This window comes from Pleurodeles waltl, chromosome 1_2 (genome assembly GCF_031143425.1).
Source record: "Pleurodeles waltl isolate 20211129_DDA chromosome 1_2, aPleWal1.hap1.20221129, whole genome shotgun sequence".
In the NCBI taxonomy this organism is placed as follows: Eukaryota; Metazoa; Chordata; class Amphibia; order Caudata; family Salamandridae; genus Pleurodeles; species Pleurodeles waltl.
Window position 1 is genome coordinate 192306712 of NC_090437.1, and position 21578 is coordinate 192328289.

General features: G+C 40.8%; 1 protein-coding gene across 2 annotated transcripts in view; it reads right to left on the reverse strand.

Annotated features, from left to right (window-relative positions):
- The window catches only part of CLTA (clathrin light chain A), a 116424-nt gene that overhangs the window by 71817 nt on the left and 23029 nt on the right, over positions 1–21578 (reverse strand). For both annotated transcript variants that reach the window (XM_069237665.1, XM_069237672.1), the window contains exons 2-3: positions 16330–16367; positions 994–1111 (exon numbers count right to left, since the gene is read on the reverse strand). In XM_069237665.1, coding sequence (XP_069093766.1) covers positions 994–1111; positions 16330–16367 — 156 coding nt within the window. The remainder of the gene's footprint in view (positions 1–993; positions 1112–16329; positions 16368–21578) is intronic.

The window sequence follows — 21578 nt, forward strand, 5'->3', positions numbered from 1 at the left end:
AGGATCAGATATCAAAAATGCTAATATGCTTTTTTTTTATTTTACTTGCCAGAAGCAAAGAGAAAGAGCTATGGCAGGTAGAAAGAGTGTGACAACAATGTGCACTGGCCTGCAGCAGCAGGTTACTGGCAACACGGACTCCAAGTCACTCAAGACAAGTCCCTGACACAGAAGCCCTTTATCGGCTTCATCCCAATTATTTTCAGTGAGAAAAATAGAAGTGCTCCCGCGGCCTGGCTTACATCCCCCCACCTATTTAAATAAATAAAGACATAATGGGGAGCCGCGGACAATGGCATAGAGGTCAAGGGAGCCAGCAGTTCGAAAACGTTTGGAAACCACTGTCTTAAGAGATAAGTAATTTAATTGAGAATAGTCCTACATTCTGGAGAAAAAGAACAAGGCTATATTATACACTGAGCCCCAGTGGAACAATGGGTGTTGGTGCACCTGCTTTAACCCCATACCCCTCAGGGTAATTCAGTGTTACAAAGGGGACTGCTGACACTTACACAACAGATGTCTTCTTTACATACGGGTTATGGTGGTGCCAAATGTGAAGTGGGGCAATCTCAAGAGTAAGTTTCCTCATCTGCATGGTGGCATGGCCTCATACTACTGAGAGAACCCTTTGCCTTTGTGCCCGCACCATATCACATATGTAGGGATGCGTTCAACGCACACACATAAGAATGTGCTGCAATTCAGAGCTAGCAAACTAGACAGTGTGTTCTATCGGTTATGTGGCCCCTGGTCAGAATAAAGAATAAATAAATGAAAAAAATGTTTTAAAAACTATTCATCTTTCACTGTAGTAAAACTCAAAGTTAATTTTAAATTGAAAGTAACGGAAAATACTAATGCAAACACACACTGTTTTTAATACATAACTGATTTTGAGCACTTATATTCACTAAATTTGTACTTGTCCCACCCTCCGAGGTTATCTAAATGGAGGCCCACATCTTTTCAGCATGTATGCAAATCACCTACCAAGGGCTTCTAAACGTTCCTTTTGTTCTTCTCGCCATTTGCGAATACTTTCTGGTTCAGACTGCAAACGATCAACGTGGGAAATAGCAGAGTAGCCATCTGTTGGACCATTAGCCTCCTGGAAACAACACAAAAATAAATTATTCACCTTTAGAAAAGAAAGCAAGATTCTAGTGAGCTTCGTATATGGAAATTTGTCTTGAGGGAGCTGCATATTCAAACGCTAAGGACACATAGGTCAGGCTAAGGTTTGATAGCTTACACTCTTATGGCTCAATAAATGTTTCACCTAAGCTAAACATTGGTCATGCTAACTATATCTAATTAAACATATCTCACTAAAAGCAAACAACAAAGGGTCAGGAAATTAAGTAATCTAAGTTTAAATATATAACACTATGCACTTCTGGCAAAGGCAAAAAGTACTAAAACCTAAAATGCCTACATCACAACGAATAGCTATCCAGAACAAAGTAAACACTTAATACAAAAGCATCCTTCCATTTCACTACTTCGCACAACCACTCTTCACCTGTGCCTAGTGGTGGCAACCCTGTACTGTCAGTCAGTCAAAATAACTTTATTCGGCGGTTAGCCACAAAAGTAAACATGCATACATAAAGATCATCATAAAATACAGTACTTATAACATTCATTAAAATAAGTCCATTAAATCTAAATTTGCCACCCAAGCTTACTAAAACAGTAAAAAAAAAAAAAAAAAAAATAAGTGCTTATAAACACATATATAACAATGAGACAATATAGTAAAAAGGACAATGCCTAATTTCTCTTAATAAATGATCACATTACCAATTCATATTGATTTCTAATAGTGATAGCGGATTTAATAAAACTAAGAATAGAAATACAAATTTGTTTGGTTGAGAGGCTTTGGATGCCAATCAGTCCTTCTTTGTAGGAAGAAGTGTGCAAATTACGCAAAATGGGTAATAAAAAGGATTTCCTGGGAGCCGAGTAAAGTTTACAAAATAAGATAAAGTGGTAAGTACTTTGTTTTGAAAAGTTATCACAAGGGCATGGAGGTAGTGTTTTTTTCCCACACACATTTTATCGGAAACGCCACTCTAAAATGGATCAAATTAAGTCTAAAAGATACAAGTAAAGAATATAAAGAAGGGGTCGGGAACCAAACAAAATAAGGTTCTAACAAGTCTGATGATAAAATTTGTGTATATGAATTAAAAGAGCTCAATTTCTCTGCCATTTGGTATTTAAGATTCATGACATACTCTTTATGTCGAAGTTTAACAATTTCTTTCGCATTAGCTGGCATAAGCTCTGGTTTAAAATACATGAACTCCAAATCCAAGTTTCGGAATCCTTTGTGAACAAAGTTTAGCCATGGAATTTTGTTACAGTTTGATAATGAGAGACAGTCTTTTACACAATCATGTGTTAAAGTAGCCACCGGATTTGACCATACTTTTATCCATAGCAAAAGTGGGGCAATATCTATCAGATCTGTAATATAGCGGATTCCTAATTCCTCATGGCATAAAATGTTCGCTATGTTCTTAGGTACCATAAGTAGCCGATGAAGGAATTTATTCTCTGCAAGCTGCAAAGTATTTGGACTAATATACCCCCAAAGGCCACCCCCATAGATCGCCGCCGAAACACATTTAGAATTGTAGAGCGTGAGGATCTGATGGACCGGTCTATGCCCTAATCTGCGGGCAAAGCGAAAGATTGCCTCAACATTTCTTATCAATTGTTGAAGCTTAAAATTCAAATGGAATTTCCAAGACAGAGTGGAACTTAAATACAGACCTAGATAGCAAAAGTATTTTACCTTTGTCAGGGTATTCCCCCCCATTCTAAAACATCAGGTACGAGTATTTTTAGGGCCGCAGGTCATAACATGTGATTTTTTAAAATTGACTTTCAAATCCAGCTCTCGTGTGTGTGTTAAAAAAAGATCCAAGAGAGTCTGTAGACCATTGGCCGTGCGGGCGATTAAAACAGCATCATCGGCATATAATAAAATTGGCAATTGTCTAAAACTCATCCTTGGGAAATCCTTACCATTTCGGACCAAACAATTGTGCAAGCCATTTATGTACAATAAAAACAGGAAAGGTGCCAGTGTACATCCCTGTCTGACACCTCGAGTAGAAGCAAGGGGATGCGACCTTTCACCGTGTTGACCAAACTGGATTAAAATATGGAGGTCGGAGTATAAGCGTTTGATCAAAATTAGAAAATCTTGCTCAATCCCCATTTTATCCATTATAACCCACAATTTTGCTCTATTTACCATATCAAATGCACTAGACAGGTCTATGAATGCTAAATGGATAGGTTCCCTTTTGGCAATTACATATTTACTGAGGATGAGATGTAAATTTAGGGCCTGGTCCACTGTACCTAATCCAGGCCTGAACCCATATTGAGTTGGCGATAAAATGTTTGACCTTACAACCCAATCCTCGAGCCGGGTCAGGATGACACTCCCCAGAATCTTTGCAGTAGAGTCTATTAAAGAAATGGGTCTATAACAAAAGGGGTCAAGCCTGTTACCCTTTTTGAAAATTGGAACAATAATTGCCGTTAACCATGAAGAGGGAATAGCGCTTTGAATAGCACTTTTCAGAACGTTTGTGATTAGTAGAACCCACAGATCAGGTAGAGATTTAAATAGATCAACCGGTATCCCATCAGGGCCAGGGGCTTTCCTTAGTTTCATTTTAGTTATTGCTGCACTAATCTTGTGTGCCTCAAGTAAGATGGCGCTCTTAGCTGGATTTGGAGTAGCCAATCGTGGGAGGCCACATCCCTCCCCTCCATCATTGGGATTATCTGCAGATTGAAATACAGATGAAAAATGGTCTACCCAAACCCCCTCTGGTATCAAACAGTCATCTTCCCTGTTTTCCTTTCCTGAGAAATATGGGTGATTAACCACCTTCCAAAATTGAGAGGGATCCCTGTACTGAAGAAGACTTCAGTGAAGAAGAACAAATAGCGGACTTTATTTACCTGATAAACAAGTTACTTATCTTCTGTAATGCACTATCTGGTAGAGACAGGATCGAACCACAGATTCCTTACTTTGGAATCCTCCCCAGGCATGAGACTGGATCTGGAAACTTTTTTTTTCTGTAGCACGTCTGCGCATCTGGAGAGCCCATTGCAGGACTCCGTATCGACACGGTCCATCAGGTGTGACATCAGTGGAGGTTTATATGGACAGAGTCCATATAACCCTGTTGCTGACACCAGTTTCTAGCATGGCTATTTTCTGAGCTCAAATTGTGGAGCCACATATAGAATCTGCCTACTGAAACAGTGTGCTAGGACCAAATTCTTAATTCAAGGTGTCGATTTCCATAACAAAATCTTCTGAGACCAAGGAGAACTCAGTTCGCGGGGAGGATGGGAGAGTCGTTAAGGAATTTGAGGCTAGATCCGGTCTACCAGATAATGTGTTACAGAAGGTAAGCAACTTGTTCACCTGATAGACACATCGAGCCACAGATTCCTTACTTCAGAGTCAGATGCCAAAGTCAGAAAAAGACCAGACAATCATAATAATTTAGGTGAAAAATAACATACTCACCCGCATAAGAAACCACAGGTAAATAAAACCATAAGACATGAAAATCATGGGAATAAGCTCATCCATGTTAGTGCGTCAAATACGTGACAGAAACAACCCAACAATATTGAGTTGCTAACCAGAAGAAAACTGGTCTTGTAGAAGAGAAATAGGACGTGCATTCATAAGAAAATATATATGGAAACACATTCTCTTTACTAAAAGAACTGTGTAAAGACCACAGTAAGGAAAGTTATAAAAACGTTAAGCGCATGGAGGTAGCATCACCCATGACTGAGACCACTAAAAATCTGTCTTTAGAACAAAACCGGTCTAGAACAATTCAAAATGACAGGGCAATCATAACAATGCAGGTGAGCCCCAACATATTTCACAACATCAAACTCGTGGGAGGAACCACAGATAAGAAGTCAAACATTCAAAAACATGGAATAAAAAAAATCCATGTTAATATGACCGATTGGTGTTAAAGGCAAACTAACAAAATCAATATAAAACTACTCGCTTTGGGAGCCAAACCCATGCATGAGTACACCAAAAAAGCTGTGGAAAGCACCACAGCAATGAATGTCATAAAGACAAAAAAAAGCATGGATTACAAACACTACCCATGACCCTAGGGCTGTACTGCCAAATGAGCTAGTGAAGATAACTCTATTTGTCATTTCATGTTGACCGAAACTGCACGTTCTACTCTGTTGGAACACAGAGCACAACATTCCATTGAGCAATACCTCTTACCATGTAATTGTGTCTCCTAACCCGACCTACACTATAAGACACACAGAGAATATTTATCTGTGGGAGAGAAAACATACAATTGCTCTATTCAAAAAGACGTTAAGGACAACAATAGCTAGCATTTGACATATAATTATACTTTTACCCAGGAAAAGTGTCTAGAGATGATAAAAAAAATCTTCAAGATATTCTTGATTATATATATATATATATATATATATATACACACCTACTGACACAGGAGTATTAAAAAAAACACACAAAAAAAAACTATGAAGTAACTAACATATATTTAAAGCTGAATAAAAACAGCAAGCATGAACACCAGACTTTGATAGTGTGGCAGAAACCAGGGTGAGTATGTGTATCTTATAATGAATCACAATCTTCTACAGATTAACTAGAAAAAGCTGTCAATGACACAAAAACGGGAAACTTACAGGATTTTGAAATAAAACACAATTCTGTATATTCTGTCTTAAGACTCCACCTCTAAAATTGGGAATTCCACCTACAACAACCGAGTCAGGTAATGATGAAAACAGTTGTACCTAGATGAGAGGTTAACATATATCCTCCTCAATCACAACAGATACAAATATCTTCATAGAGATTAAAAAGAAGTACTTCTGAAGAGGGTAACACCCTTCCGAAAAGAAGGGAGTCTTGAATGTAAATCCCCAAGTGCAGAACAACTCCTAATGAGTCAATAATATTAATCATTCCATGCAACAGACTGAACAGAATATACTGAGTGCTATGTCTCATTGAAGACCCTTGATAAGCGGATATGTCAGGAAAAGACAGGAATAATCTTCAAAGAACATCGCAATACTATCCAAATGTCTACATCAAAGTGTAGAAAATCTATCAAACTGTGATGGCTATCTAATATAAAACCTTTTAAGACCAAACAAGGAAAGACTGAAAGTCCCTAAGAAGGGACTTTCTGGCTTCTAAAGATCCGACCTACCAAAAATAAAAAAAACTGGTAATACCATATCATCCTAGATAAAAGTAGACATACACCACAATTAGTGTAGATCAACAGCCATCTTATTTAACAGTACAAAAAGGGACTTAGTAAACAGACAACCTTAGTGAGAGAGATATATATATATATATATATACACACACACACACACGTACAAGCAAATGCTCAACTACTCCACTTAGATTATGGTATATACAATGAAGGTAGCAACTCCTCCTTGAGACCCACAGGTGCTCCAGTGGGAGGTTATTCACCAAAGACAGTGTAATATTCACACATTGGTCAGGAGTCACCCCATCCCCTGGAAAGGGAGGGAGATGCGGGCTAAACTCCAAACTTGTTTACTCAACTGAGGAATGGTGGAGGTTCATATGTGGTGAAGTTGCCAACTTTCTGGATTGACTACTTCTGTTGACACTTATCTCTTGACGTTGATGGAGAATGGCGTCCACGAGAACGACTCCTTGAACGGGCCCAAACCTGGACATCAGTCCAGCAGGAAGACCAGGACGGCTCCGTCATCTATGCTGCCAGAAGCTTCATTCGACACTCCGAAGAGCCTTTGGCTGAAGCAGACGACAGGAGTCACACTCATCAGCATCATGGTGCTCGCCCATGCACCACCTACAAATCGAGTGGTGGTCCGTAGCAGACATTTGTCATCCACAAGGTTGGAACCCCAAAGACATGGAAAAGGCACACTGTTCCAGATGATGAAAACATTGATGTGGGCCAAAAGCAACCAGACTAACCATTACCAGATCAGCGTTGCAAGGAATTTCCAGGTTCGCATCTGGGGAGGATTCTGAAGTAAGGAATCTGCGGCTAGATGTCCCTATCAGTTTTAACAGTACAAACATAACACAGAGTGACGCCCACTGAGCGAATGGCTAACAGCCCCGGTAACACATTACAGATACCACAGTGACCTGCTTTTAAAGTAACAGTTTTTGCTCTCATCCGATGTGCCTTAAATGAGAACATTTGTAAAGTCCAGGGTAAGATGAGAGGGAGGTAACTCATCCTAAAAATTTCCTGTTACCAGAGGTAGCAAGGACAGAAGACACTTAGCTATGTCTAGTGAGTTAGGGCCATATTGTAAGTGAATGCCTTTTCCAGATTTGTATAATGGCATGGTCGTGGCCCATTGGTGGCCCATCTGGCTGGCACTGGCTACAGTGTGACAGATTCTAAGTAAGGTCTGCAATTTGTGTACAAATATTGCCCAGTGGAAGGAAGGAGTGAACAGGTGAGACTGTCGGGACGGACATTCGGTTTGCTTTAAGGCAGTGGCTTTTATCCTGTAGTTTATGAGTGATGCAGACCAATCCTGCAGATGGCAGTGCGTTCACAGCTATGCAGCCCACAGTAGTACTAGAACATCGATTCTAGCCAGCACGTTTCTGTGGTGAATCAAGACGTTATGAGGCCTTCTCAGAAAGAGAACAATGTCAAATCAGCAAAAAAAACATAGGCTACTGAAAAATGCCTAAGAAAAGATTCCACGGGTCTTTGAAAAGATTGCAAATTCTTCTGCGAAACTAAGCTTTCATTCGTTTAATTCTTTGTATCTGGGTTATAAAATGGTTCAAATATTTCCAACGGCAGACAGGACATTCACCATCAAAGCAGATGTAAGCATCAGATGCTGGAGATCGTAAAATACCCTCAAAAAGGAACTAGGCAACAGTGATTATGCAGGCTTCAAGAAGGTGCAGACTACGATACCGTCTCCTAAAAAGATGCAAATATTTACTTTAAAAAGAGGAGCTGTTGCCTGCCCACAAGATAACCATAGCACTGCCCGGTGTATTCCTCATACAATTCGTAACAGAAAATATAAGCAGTTAAGGATACACAGAATGCCCTCTATCCCCACCCCCTCCGCCCCCAATCTACCACCTTCCCTGACAATTCCTTAATATGCGACATCAGCGATCTGCTGCAAAAATACGCTACTACTATTACTGCTGCCTGAAGAAGGGCTTAAGGTGAAAATGCATTGCTCTGTTTCAAGAGGCATGGGGAATTTGACTCACCAGTAACCAATGGTTTGCAGCTTTCTCTGTTACAGGTTCATTCACATCCTATTTATTTATTTCACACTTGTATATAGTGCAGATACACGCGTCGGCATCAGTGTGGTTTACAATGTAAAAACAGTTTAAGAACTGTAAACAGAGAAGGACATTTATTTCGATCCACAAGGAAAGAGTTTTCAAAATTATACAGACGGAGACAGCAGGACTGTGAACTCAGGCAGAATATCATGGCATCACAATTATTGTTGCCACCTTGGGAAACTAAAATCGCAAATACTGATGGTCAGAACAATTCAAATGGTTTGCACGGCTAGTGGAAAGCTAAAGACCATCTAAACCAACAACGTACAGCATATACCTTTGGAAATTTCACTCGACCCTCTCACAATATAGGCAGCACGGTAACACTCAACCAAAACATCACCAGTACGAAACTTGGCCAAGACAGTGAACTTGAGTGGCCAAATGACAGCAAATGGAGGGATGCTGACAGGACCCAAGACTAAATGCTCATTACCGCCTCTGTAAACAGTGAAGGTTTCTCTCTGGTTTAGTGTCTGCAAGTTGAGAACATTTTTTAATATGTCCAAGAAAATGAGGCAGTGCATGCTTGAATAATATCCCTCAGGGCAAAAAAAAACCAAAAACAGAAGATCAAATCCTTTTAATCTTCTTCGATCTAACGCAGCTTCCAACACTGCATACTGATAGTTCTCCTAGGCATCAAAAGCAGATGTTACTGATTTATATAAATATTTGCCAATGTTTATCACTCAGGCTCTCAACAGATGAGCAACATAGGGCAAAACTAGATACTTCAAAGAGAGCCTTTATCTTAGACTGTGTGGGCAACTTGAAACAGTTCAGTGTTGGCATACACAGGGGGAAATATGACGGCCCAAACAACCATTTGACTGATGCATATGTAACCCAAATCATCAGTCTGGCCTAAATTAAAGAAACGATGCATTTGATAAAAGTCCATTAACATTTTGCTTTTTTGCAACAAACACAAAGTCTGTCTCCTTTGAGTGTTCTAGGTAAATGAAGAATTGTGCACATGATGGTTTCACTCTAGCACCACAGACAGAACTTTGGGAGTTTGGATTACCAGTAAAATGACTGACTAGATCTACATTCTTTAAAGCCTTTTACCGGTGGCCTAAGTGGGGGAGCAGAAACAAAGGGGAAAGCAGAGAAGAAGCCAATACGCCTACCCCTGGTAGAGATGAAGTCTGAAGCATGAACAGGCTTTCGCTCTAGGGAAAAACTAATACATTTTGGTTGGAGAATTCTTCATGTGTGTTGGGGCACTCATGTACAGCAAGAGGTTTGATTTTTAAAGAAAAAAGATGGCTATGCTGTAAAGTCATGCAACAGAGGCTTCAGAGTATTGGCAGTCACAGCCCAAGAGATGAAGAAATGTAGGCCGAGTCATTGGAGTAAAGAAAATTGTGCTCTGAGAGCTTGTGATTGTATCTTTGCAAAATCTTCCATCCCCTCAGTGGAATAAAAAGGGCTGATCTGAGATCTCCATAGGGATTAGGTGGGATCGGGCTAAGGTGAGAGTCATCATTTTAATCAAGGCTTATAAACGTCACCTTGCTATGCCAAATGCTCGAGTCAACAGCATCAGTCCAAAGGAACAAGTGCTGTTGATGGAGTACAAGACCACGTTTAAAAAAGCCCTCTGCTTTGGCTGGCGTCATGAAAACTATCTAGGTGTATTGATCTAATAATCTTTCCCTACCAGTTTCACAAAAATACATTTTTTTATCTTAACTCTCGGCTTAAGGTCTTTATCAACTAACTTGAGCCTGAATTTTGCATATCGTAAAAACCTGATAAAATGACTGACCGTCCCTGCTCCTTACAAACTCTGAAACCACAGCAGCATGAGCAGCAATGCAGACGTCAATTCATAAAGGCTACTTTTCTGGTATTTCTTTCCCAATCTAGCAGTTAGAGGAATCTCCAAAATAAATAATGCTTGCTCTATCTACTTCCTTGCAAACCATGCACAGGCAGCAGCCTTCTTACAGAAAATCTATTTGCTCTGAGAAACAACTGATATTAATCTCCACTATGCTCTATACTGTTATGTTTAATTGCAAAAGATAGTCACATCCCACTACGACTTCCTAAAACCAACACGTGTTCTAGCCCACTTTTACCCAATGGCTTTGCCACTTTCCTCTTATACCATTTGTTCTTTATCCTCAAAGTATCGGGGTAATCACTCATCTGAGATATCCCAGTGAAAATGTGAGAAGTATGTTTCAAATGTATCATTAATTTTAAGTCAGTAGTTAAATATTGTTAAAATGTGAATACTGAAGGAACCCGGTGTGAGAAGGTAGCCTCTTTCTAGCCTTGTTACCCCCACTTTTGGCCTGTTTGTGAGTGTATGTCAGGGTGTTTGTCACTGTTTTCACTGTCTCACTGGGATCCTGATAGCCAGGCCTCAGTGCTCATAGTGAAAACACTATGTTTTCAGTATGTTTGTTATGTGTCACTGGGATCCTGCTGGTCAGGACCCCAGTGCTCATAGGTTTGTGGCCTATATGTATGTGTCACTGGGACCCTGTCACACAGGGCCCCAGTGCTCATAGGTGTGCATGTATATGTTCCCTGTGTGGTGCCTAACTGTCTCACTGAGGCTCTGCTAACCAGAACCTCAGTGGTTATGCTCTCTCATTACTTTCAAATTGTCACTGACAGGCTAGTGACCATTTTTACCAATTCACATTGGCTTACTGGAACACCCTTATAATTCCCTAGTATATGGTACTGAGGTACCCAGGGTATTGGGGTTCCAGGAGATCCCTATGGGCTGCAGCATTTCTTTTGCCACCCATAGGGAGCTCTGACAATTCTTACACAGGCCTGCCACTGCAGCCTGAGTGAAATAACGTCCACGTTATTTCACAGCCATTTTACACTGCACTTAAGTAACTTATAAGTCACCTATATGTCTAACCTTTACCTGGTAAAGGTTAGGTGCAAAGTTACTTAGTGTGAGGGCACCCTGGCACTACCCAAGGTGCCCCCACATTGTTCAGAGCCAATTCCCTGAACTTTGTGAGTGCGGGGACACCATTACACGCGTGCACTACATATAGGTCACTACCTATATGTAGCTTCACAATGGTAACTCCGAATATGGCCATGTAACATGTCTATGATCATGGAATTGCCCCCTCTATGCCATCCTGGCATTGTTGGCACAATTCCATGATCCCAGTAGTCTGTAGCACAGACCCTGGTACTGCCAAACTGCCCTTCCTGGGGTTTCACTGCAGCTGCTGCTGCTGCCAACCTCTCAGACAGGCAGCTGCCCTCCTGGGGTCCAGCCAGGCCTGGCCCAGGATGGCAGAACAAAGAACTTCCTCTGAGAGAGGGTGTGACACCCTCTCCCTTTGGAAAATGGTGTGAAGGCAGGGGAGGAGTAGCCTCCCCCAGCCTCTGGAAATGCTTTCTTGGGCACAGATGTGCCCAATTCTGCATAAGCCAGTCTACACCGGTTCAGGGACCCCTTAGCCCCTGCTCTGGCGCGAAACTGGACAAAGGAAAGGGGAGTGACCACTCCCCTGACCTGCACCTCCCCTGGGAGGTGTCCAGAGCTCCTCCAGTGTGCTCCAGACCTCTGCCATCTTGGAAACAGAGGTGCTGCTGGCACACTGGACTGCTCTGAGTGGCCAGTGCCACCAGGTGACGTCAGAGACTCCTTGTGATAGGCTCCTTCAGGTGTTGCTAGCCTATCCTCTCTCCTAGGTAGCCAAACCCTCTTTTCTGGCTATTTAGGGTCTCTGTCTCTGGGGAAACCTTAGATAACGAATGCATGAGCTCAGCCGAGTTCCTCTGCATCTCTCTCTTCACCTTCTGATAAGGAATCGACTGCTGACCGCGCTGGAAGCCTGCAAACCTGCAACATAGTAGCAAAGACGACTACTGCAACTCTGTAACGCTGATCCTGCCGCCTTCTCGACTGTTTTCCTGCTTGTGCATGCTGTGGGGGTAGTCTGCCTCCTCTCTGCACCAGAAGCTCCGAAGAAATCTCCAGTGGGTCGACGGAATCTTCCCCCTGCAACCGCAGGCACCAAAAAGCTGCATTACCGGTCCCTTGGGTCTCCTCTCGGCACGACGAGCGAGGTCCCTCGAATCCAGCGACTCTGTCCAAGTGACCCCCACAGTCCAGTGACTCTTCAGTCCAAGTTTGGTGGAGGTAAGTCCTTGCCTCACCTCGCTGGGCTGCATTGCTGGGAACCGCGACTTTGCAACTACTCCGGCCCCTGTGCACTTCCGGCGGAAATCCTTTGTGCACAGCCAAGCCTGGGTCCACGGCACTCTAACCTGCATTGCACGACTTTCTAAGTTGGTCTCCGGCGACGTGGGACTCCTTTGTGCAACTTCGGCGAGCACCATTTAACGCATCCTCGTAGTGCCTGTTTCTGGCACTTCTCCGGGTGCTACCTGCTTCAGTGAGGGCTCTTTGTCTTGCTCGACGTCCCCTCTCTCTTCAGGTCCAATTTGCGACCTCCTGGTCCCTCCTGGGCCCCGGCAGCGTCCAAAAACGCCAAACGCACGATTTGCAACTAGCAAGGCTTGTTGGCGTCCTTCCGGCGGGAAAACACTTCTGCACGACTCTCCAAGGCGAGAGGGATCCGTCCACCAAAGGGGAAGTCTCTAGCCCTTTTTGTTCCTGCAGAAACCTCAGCTTCTTCTGTCCAGTCGAAGCTTCTTTGCACCCGCAGCTGGCATTTCCTGGGCATCTGCCCATCTCCGACTTGCTTGTGACTTTTGGACTTGGTCCCCTTGTTCCACAGGTACCCTAGATTGGAAATCCACAGTTGTTGCATTGCTGGTTTGTGTCTTTCCTGCATTATTCCTCTAACACAACTACTTTGTCCTTAGGGGAACTTTAGTGCACTTTGCACTCACTTTTCAGGGTCTTGGGGAGGGTTATTTTTCTAACTCTCACTATTTTCTAATAGTCCCAGCGACCCTCTACAAGGCCACATAGGTTTGGGGTCCATTCGTGGTTCGCATTCCACTTTTGGAGTATATGGTTTGTGTTGCCCCTATCCCTATGTTTCCCCATTGCATCCTATTGTAACTATACATTGTTTGCACTGTTTTCTAAGACTATACTGCATATTTTTGCTATTGTGTATATATATCTTGTGTATATTTCCTATCCTCTCACTGAGGGTACACTCTAAGATACTTTGGCATATTGTCATAAAAATAAAGTACCTTTATTTTTAGTATAACTGTGTATTGTGTTTTCTTATGATATTGTGCATATGACACTAAGTGGTACTGTAGTAGCTTCACACGTCTCCTAGTTCAGCCTAAGCTGCTCTGCTAAGCTACCATTATCTATCAGCCTAAGCTGCTAGACACCCTATACACTAATAAGGGATAACTGGGCCTGGTGCAAGGTGCAAGTACCCCTTGGTACTCACTACAAGCCAGTCCAGCCTCCTACACCTGGCCCGTGATATATATTGAATAACAAATGAAAAGAAAACTGCTTGGCATAAATGTTACAAAATGCATTGCTGAGTGCTTCAACATTTTAATATGTTTCAACTATTTAGGAGTTCTGCTTGAAACTTTCCTCATTTAATACAGAAAATAAAATATCATCTGATGAGATGTGATAAATTAGGTACAATAAATTTAAATAATCGGTTTTCATTTGCCTTCAGTTCACTGCTCACGATACACTCAAGAAAGCTGAGAGAATAAGACCTGAATGGCCAGAATTAGTGTGATGGGAAGCCTTGTTAAAAAATAAATAAATAAAATAAAACAAAAACTGATTGCCAACATTTTGCTGCTCTTGTTCAAAATCACCTTCTGCAAATGTGCAGCTGTATGACCACAAAAAAAGACAAAAAAACTTTAATATTAACAGCATTACTGTCACATTAAAGCCATTCACACTCTCCAAAGAAGGGTAAAAGCAAATTCTACAAGGAGGAGGTTGACAATAGGTCTATGTGCATGAGGTCATCGACAGGACATTTGCAGGTTGGTGACATGGGTACGAGTACTATCTAATACATTCTTACAATCTACTTAAGGCAAGTATTTTTCCCACATTCCCAATACTGGTTTTAATTATTGATAATAATTAATCCTTATTTCTCTTGATTCAAGCATTTGAGTAGATTCAATACTGGAGAAGAAAAGTTCACTTACCTGTGACATCATCAATGGATTACTATGCAGCTCTCCCACTTCTTTTCTTTTGAGGCTCACCATTTATTCTCTAATCACTTATGTGTTTTTTTTAAATCTGAGAAACAATGGCTTCTAGGGGAAGTGGAATTATCTGCCCTAGGATGCATGAATAGAGGCAATCTGGATCAATCATAAGAGATATGAGGGTCAGATGAATCCTGCTATCAAATGTCAACTGTTTGCATGATGTGCCACCCTATAAAGTTAATATAAGTGACACATTGTTAGACAAGTGTTTTGAGATACATAGGGAGTCTGGAAAGGTTGCCTTATCAAACCTTCTTTTCAACAGTCATAATCCTAGATCAGACCATTTGAAGCACACTAATCGGTGAAAAAGGAGATTCCTCACTATTAAAGAATGAGGACATGAAGTTTGGCTTTTGTGTACTACAAATGGATTTCAGCATATCATTCTTTGCTACGGACCAAAGAATAATTCAAGGAGATTACTGAGAATTTCCAGATTGTGGAGAGTCTATCCTAATTTTGCTTTATACATAAATAACATAAAAAATTGTGGCTGTGTATAGGTGGTGCGCACTTCCAAAATTTCTGCTGACATCTATGTGCAAAGTCCATGACGAGAAAGTCTATATTGGAGGAAGGAGTGCTCAAGTGGTTTAGCACCCAGCCACAGGGTGTATAGGCTGTCGCCTTGGAAAGGCCACAGTACATATGTAAGAAAAAGAAAAACCACTGCACATCGCAGATTCGTAGTGATTTCAATGTATTCCTCTGTGGGGTCTCAGGAAACAAATTGCCTGACCCAGTAAGACACAATGGGCATGATGTCAGAAGGCCAATACAATTCTCATATTCGAAAAGAAACAGCCGACACGTGTTTCGTCAGAATTGACTTTTTCAAGGCTCCAACTTATGTATGGAAGTATTTAGTTGTATTGAAAAGCTCCAATTGTCAAAGATGTTTTTGTAGTACCTTAGCATGAATTACAAAAATATACGAAGACCCTGGTAAGTCTTCGTATGAAGTGGAAAATGTTTGGTCAGTTTGTTAGCGGCGTCGCATCTGAGATCTAAGATACTACGAAAACATCATTGACAATTGGAGCTTTTCAATACAACTAAATACTTCCATAAGTTGGAGCCTTGAAAAAGTCAATTCTGACAAAACATGTGTCGCCTGTTTCTTTTAGAATATGAGAATTGTATTGGCCTTCTAACATCATGCCCATTGTGTCTTACTGGGTCAGGTGATTTGTTTCCTGAGACACCACAGAGGAATAAATTGAAATCACTATGAATCTGTGATGTGCCGTGTTTTTTCTTCTTCTTCTAATTTTGCATTATGTTGATGCAGTTAAATGGTCATACTAACTTAACAAACCCTAACCTTAGAGACACATATTAATATGAATAAACAACTGGGAGAATTTGTCATTTGGAAACTTTTGCACAACGCAAATCTCGCGTCGTCCCCAGACAAAACCATATGTACTTCCAGGGAAATTAAAGAAACTAGAAGAGTTCTGCTATAGTATATTAACATGAACAAATAGTTCCTAAACTTAAATATACAGTGTAAAATAGGACTAATGAAGAAAGTGTCAAAATGAAATAATTTACTAGAGAAGTATAGTCAAAATACATCTTTGTAGTCTGAAGAATACAGAAACAATTCTAACATTAGGCATAAAGACGCTCACTAAGACATTGAAGCCCCATTGAAACAGGGAAGTCTATATTATTTCAAGACTGATTACCTGGTAGAAGTCCCCATTCATAAATCCATCAACTGCATCTGTAAGAAGAAAAAATAATGTTAGCTCCCAGAAGATTGTATAAACTGTCAAGCATCAAATAAGCTATGCTCTCTTTCGATCTTGAGCATACCAATACACAGCCCAAAGGGCTACAAGCAGCCACACTCAAAAGAACAAGCATTGGCAAATCCAATAGGTTTTGCCTATGCAATATCTATTGGCTTTGCCATTTCCTTCATTGGTCTTCACTGCTCCAGATCTAGATAAAAAGAAAAACGTATACCAGCAACCAAAATACATTTGCAACACTAGTGCAGCGCCTTTAAAGTGAGAGTTCTTCAATAAACATTGTTCTTGTAGGCATTTCTGGCTTCTCACAGAGATCCCGACATTTGAGCCAGAATTAATTTTAGGCAAATTATTTTTTTAGTTTGTGATCTGAAACCTAAACATTGTTTTCTGTTTCACGAGTTGCAATAAACAGACCTAAGCTGTGCCCTACAAGTCATCAACATGATTGTGTCTAGTTTATTTATTACACAGTCGTGGCATATACAAATAGCTACATGTCAAGTACTTGGGATGAATGCTAGTAAATAAAATATACATAATTACATGGGAAAAGGTACTTTATGGACTTGATAAAATGTGTAACCACTGTGTCAACTCACTTTTTTTTGCAATTTTAAATAGAGCAAACTCGACCTCGGGTATTGGAGCTCTTTACATTAAGACAATAACACATTAGGTTTGTTTTTGCTCTTTTAAGCATGGCGGACGAAGTGCTTTGCCCCGAATCACAGGGTGTTGAGCAGATGCCGGGATTTGAACTCAATTTCCCAGATCCCAAATGGCAGCTCTGGCCGTTACGCCACACCCCCTTCTAGGACTCATTTGATCCAAGACTATCAAAGAGAAAGGCATCAAAGAAAACACACTTGAGTGTGTGATTGAGTTTGGTCTGGCTGTATATACCTTTCAACCATAGAGAGGACGATCAAGTGATGGTAGGTGGTTTAAAAATATTTAAAATAAACAGAACATGAAGCACCTGTGTGAGTAAATATGGTAGTGCCTTTGGGTGTCACATGGAGAGGGAGAGAGAGAGTGTGAGAGAAGGCAGACAGCATGTCTGTGTGACACACAAACTAATAGCGTTAGTGTGCGCACCCTAGAACAGCAAGCAACCCTCGATCCGAATTTGCCAGGCTCATGTTTAAAAATAGCATAGTATTCTTGCTAAGAACATATATCCTTTGCACGTGCATGTGTATCAGTGTGTGCTCTATGGACCACACGATATTGTGTGTAAACAGTGCCAGCCCCGTGAGGCTCCACGGGAGTGTATGGTGTCTTGGTACTTTGAGCCCGTCACTGTATCGGGGGCTGTACATTGTATATACCAGTGCCTCCCTTCCCCATTGCACCCGTGGCCCTGCTGCATTTGTTACTATAACAGCCTGTTTGTGTACAAGTGCGCCACCCCTTATCATTGCTCCTAGTAATATAAACAGCCAAATTAGGGATGTGGATTTTTTCTGCAGGAACCTTTATACATTTAGAAAGCATACTGGTAAACTTTTTAAATGTCAAATTTATAATGTACTCCCATTTCTTAGTTGACATCTTAACGAACCACACAAATAGGCAATTTAGGTATAAAATTCACTAAGCCTACTTTACAATAAAGTTCAATCTACTGAATACAGTTTCACAAAAATGCTAGATATTTGTTTATATTGTTATGGGTTTTATCAGGTTAAAAAAATGTCTCCAATCTGTTTTAAATTCCAATTATATCATATCCTCAGTGAGAGGCTTACTGGTTCACAGCTTTACATCTCCAAGTGATGAAACCCAAAATAACTGTAAGAATGACAGTATTAAATATAATCTTCTCAAAAGGGATAATTAAGCACATCAGCCACAAATTATATTTTTGTAATCTCAGACTGATTTGGAACCCGTCGGAAAGGAATGCCTGATGAAGAAAAAAGAAAAACAGGATAACCACCAACTAAAGAATTCTCCTACGTTGAACCAGAAACACTTTCTGCAATCTAGTTTAGATTTTCTCCGCACTTGTTAGAGCTACAATGCTATAATAATGGTAACATGTTCCCAGTACAAACATAACATAAAATATGCCTCCCAGATGCATTTTTAGCCTAAAATGTGTGACTTCATAAAAAAACAAATCTGAAAAAAGTCGATTCACCACGTCATCCAGAAATTGCACTGTTACCAGATATGATGTTCTGAATAAATCACCTTTTTCCTTACAAAGACAAATTCACTGGCCGTTAGATTAGAGGCTAAATTCCAACTGCTGAATACAATAGCTGACACATAGTCCCCCATCTCATTTAACAATGTTACACATAGAAACACGTTTTAAAGTTGTAGTCGGAACAAGTTAAAACTTAAATGTTACTGAAAAGGTAATGCCTAATGCGTGGCTGGCAGTACCAGCAGTTGTACTTTCCTTATGAAAGCGAGCCACACACCGACTCCACTGGCTTATATTGTCATGAAACCTATTGTGCATTGCTGTACTGCCATACTTCCTGTTACTGCATAACCTGGAAACAAATAAGCATTGAAAGACTGTAAACGTACATAAAGGTCAACAAAACAAAAAGGGCAACTTTCGAAAATAAGCAGCGTGCTGATCATGCAACGTTTAAGTGCACGACTTTATCTGTTGCTCAGGCGAGGTCTGTTCTCAGCTGCTCATACATCTAGCCCAGTAATCCCCAGGATAAAACTGACGACGCCAGCATCCAAGACAAGGCGCGAGGCGCCGGGGTGTTATCTCCTGCTTTCAGGCGGGTGGATACAGAGTGCACACATGCCGCTCTCAGCACAGCAGATTAAATGCTCGAGCCTCATTCAATTAGAGTATAAACGTTCACAAAAAAGGAAGGAAACGCCACCTCTCAGAACAGGAAATACTATTTCACAACACTAGTGGACGGGCTGATGGCAGTGAATTTCGAACTATTCAAACAGAGGCTACATAAGATTTAACAGGTAATAGATACGTTTCAGAAAGGATCAACACCGATCGAATGATCCCCAGTGAACCCACACTGCAGTGTACTGTTATCGCATCTAAATAGAGCTTCATAACCTTGGCAATGACATAGCGCATTTTGTGAAGGTATTGCCAACTTTGGATTTTCCACCATCCATCTAAACAGAGAGAGACATATATGGTTTCCCACCAAGGGCATATTTAAAAGAAGAGGCAGGCAAACTGACCGCATTTCCCTGCATCCATCTTAAAAGCAAGCCATGACAAGGTTTCCAAGCATTCATCTCTACACGAAGTACTTCCACTAGTTACAATTTGTCATTTCTGCCTCCTCCACGACCTGCATAGATTCTTCAGATGAATTAAACCACATATCTATTTTTGGATGAACCTAACAGTAACCAAAAAGGCCTTCATCCCCCTCTTTATTTAATCCTCCTTCTGCTGTCACGCCCAATGAAGTCCTTGCATTTGAAACGGGATACATTTGAGTTTGTGCCTTACAGCTTTATTTGGACTTAAAACGAGCACTAAAATAGATATTAAGCTGGCTGACAAGGGCTCAGTCATCTTGGATAAAACGATCTACAGGAATTAAACTTTGCATCAACTCTCGAATAGGGACCATTATTCTCCCTCTAAGCTCTAACCTCGCCACACATTCTTAACATCAGAAAGAGAGCAGAGGAACAGGGCATCCTTAGTCACAATACATTTCTTGCACTCCTGTAATTTACATACTATCCAAGATCCATTAAAACCTTGACAATCCCTGAGAAGACATGCTGTTTCCCTATGCAATTCCATCCTAGGGATTCCTTGGGAAATAAGCATACCTGCTTAGCAAGGATTTCGTTAGGACCTATGCACCAGACAGCATAGATCTCTTAAAACAAATTGAAGATATTGAATTTGATGATACAAGGGATCTGCTGGTCGGGCTCAATATAGAATCCCTTTATACTATTATCGCTAAGAAAGAAGGTATTGATATAACTGAAGCACTCTGGAATTCGAGATCCTCTCCTACATTTGTACCAAACCTTTTTCTTCTATCCTTGTTAGAGGTTGCCCTCACAGAAAATTACTTCCAACACAAAGATATATTTTGCTGAAAAAAAGAAGAGGGGCTCGATGGAGGCCTGTTTTGCACCCAAATTCACCATTCTGAATGCCAACAACTTTAAGGCAAATATGGTACTTAACATAGTCCATCCATTCCTTGAGAACATCCACTATGGAAGCAATATGTTGACATATGATTTGAAGAAGCAATGATACTTGCTGCAAGGAATGTATTACCTCACTTAACCACCATGATCCCCTCACATTTAATTCTCAGAATAGTAAAACTTCTCACTCTTCTTGACATTTTCATCAGGGCTAATGATGGAAAACTGTGTACCTGCCTTCAAAGGAAACCCACAGAAACAACAGCTAACTGCTACACAAACATCATCCCTATAAACACTGAAGGATGTCTCCAGTATTGAAAGCTCCTGAGCCACACAAGAACTGTAATGGAACCCAGGCTATTTCAGAGATGCTGCCATACTTTACTAAAACACACAAACATGGTAGCCCCGAACATTTAGTCTGAAAGACTCTCAAACGAGCAGATATTGTCCCCATTCAGATTTTACTAACCCCACGTAAGAGAATAAAATACTTGAGTTACCACTTTCAAAGTAGTCTCCAATAAAATTACAAACATCAACAAAAAAATACTAGCCAATTTTGACTACCAGTGTTTATGTAAATGCTCTGCATTATTCTCATTTAGAAGGGGTACGAATTTGCAGGACCATCTGGTGAAGGTCATGAGTTGGACATCAAAGCCCACCAACACTCTCTCCACGTTAGACATGACGGTCATCGTAGGACACCAAAGGTGCAATAACTGCTCTGTACGGTATCAGACATTAGAAACCAAATTATTTAAGCACAGCACATAGAAATCAGATGGTCTATTCATCTGTAGAGTTACATTTGGAGATCTGTGACAAACTATGTGACTTGATCGATATATATTGGTCATACCACACAGAAAATCAAGGGACGAATGATCTCACAGAAAAGCAGGATTTTTTTGCAACAGAAACAACATCCCTTTGGTATCACATGCCCTCTCATGAATCTGAACTTAAATGGCAACTTAACTAATAGAACAAGTTTCCGTGTCACCAAGGGGAAGCAACACACATAGAAAGGA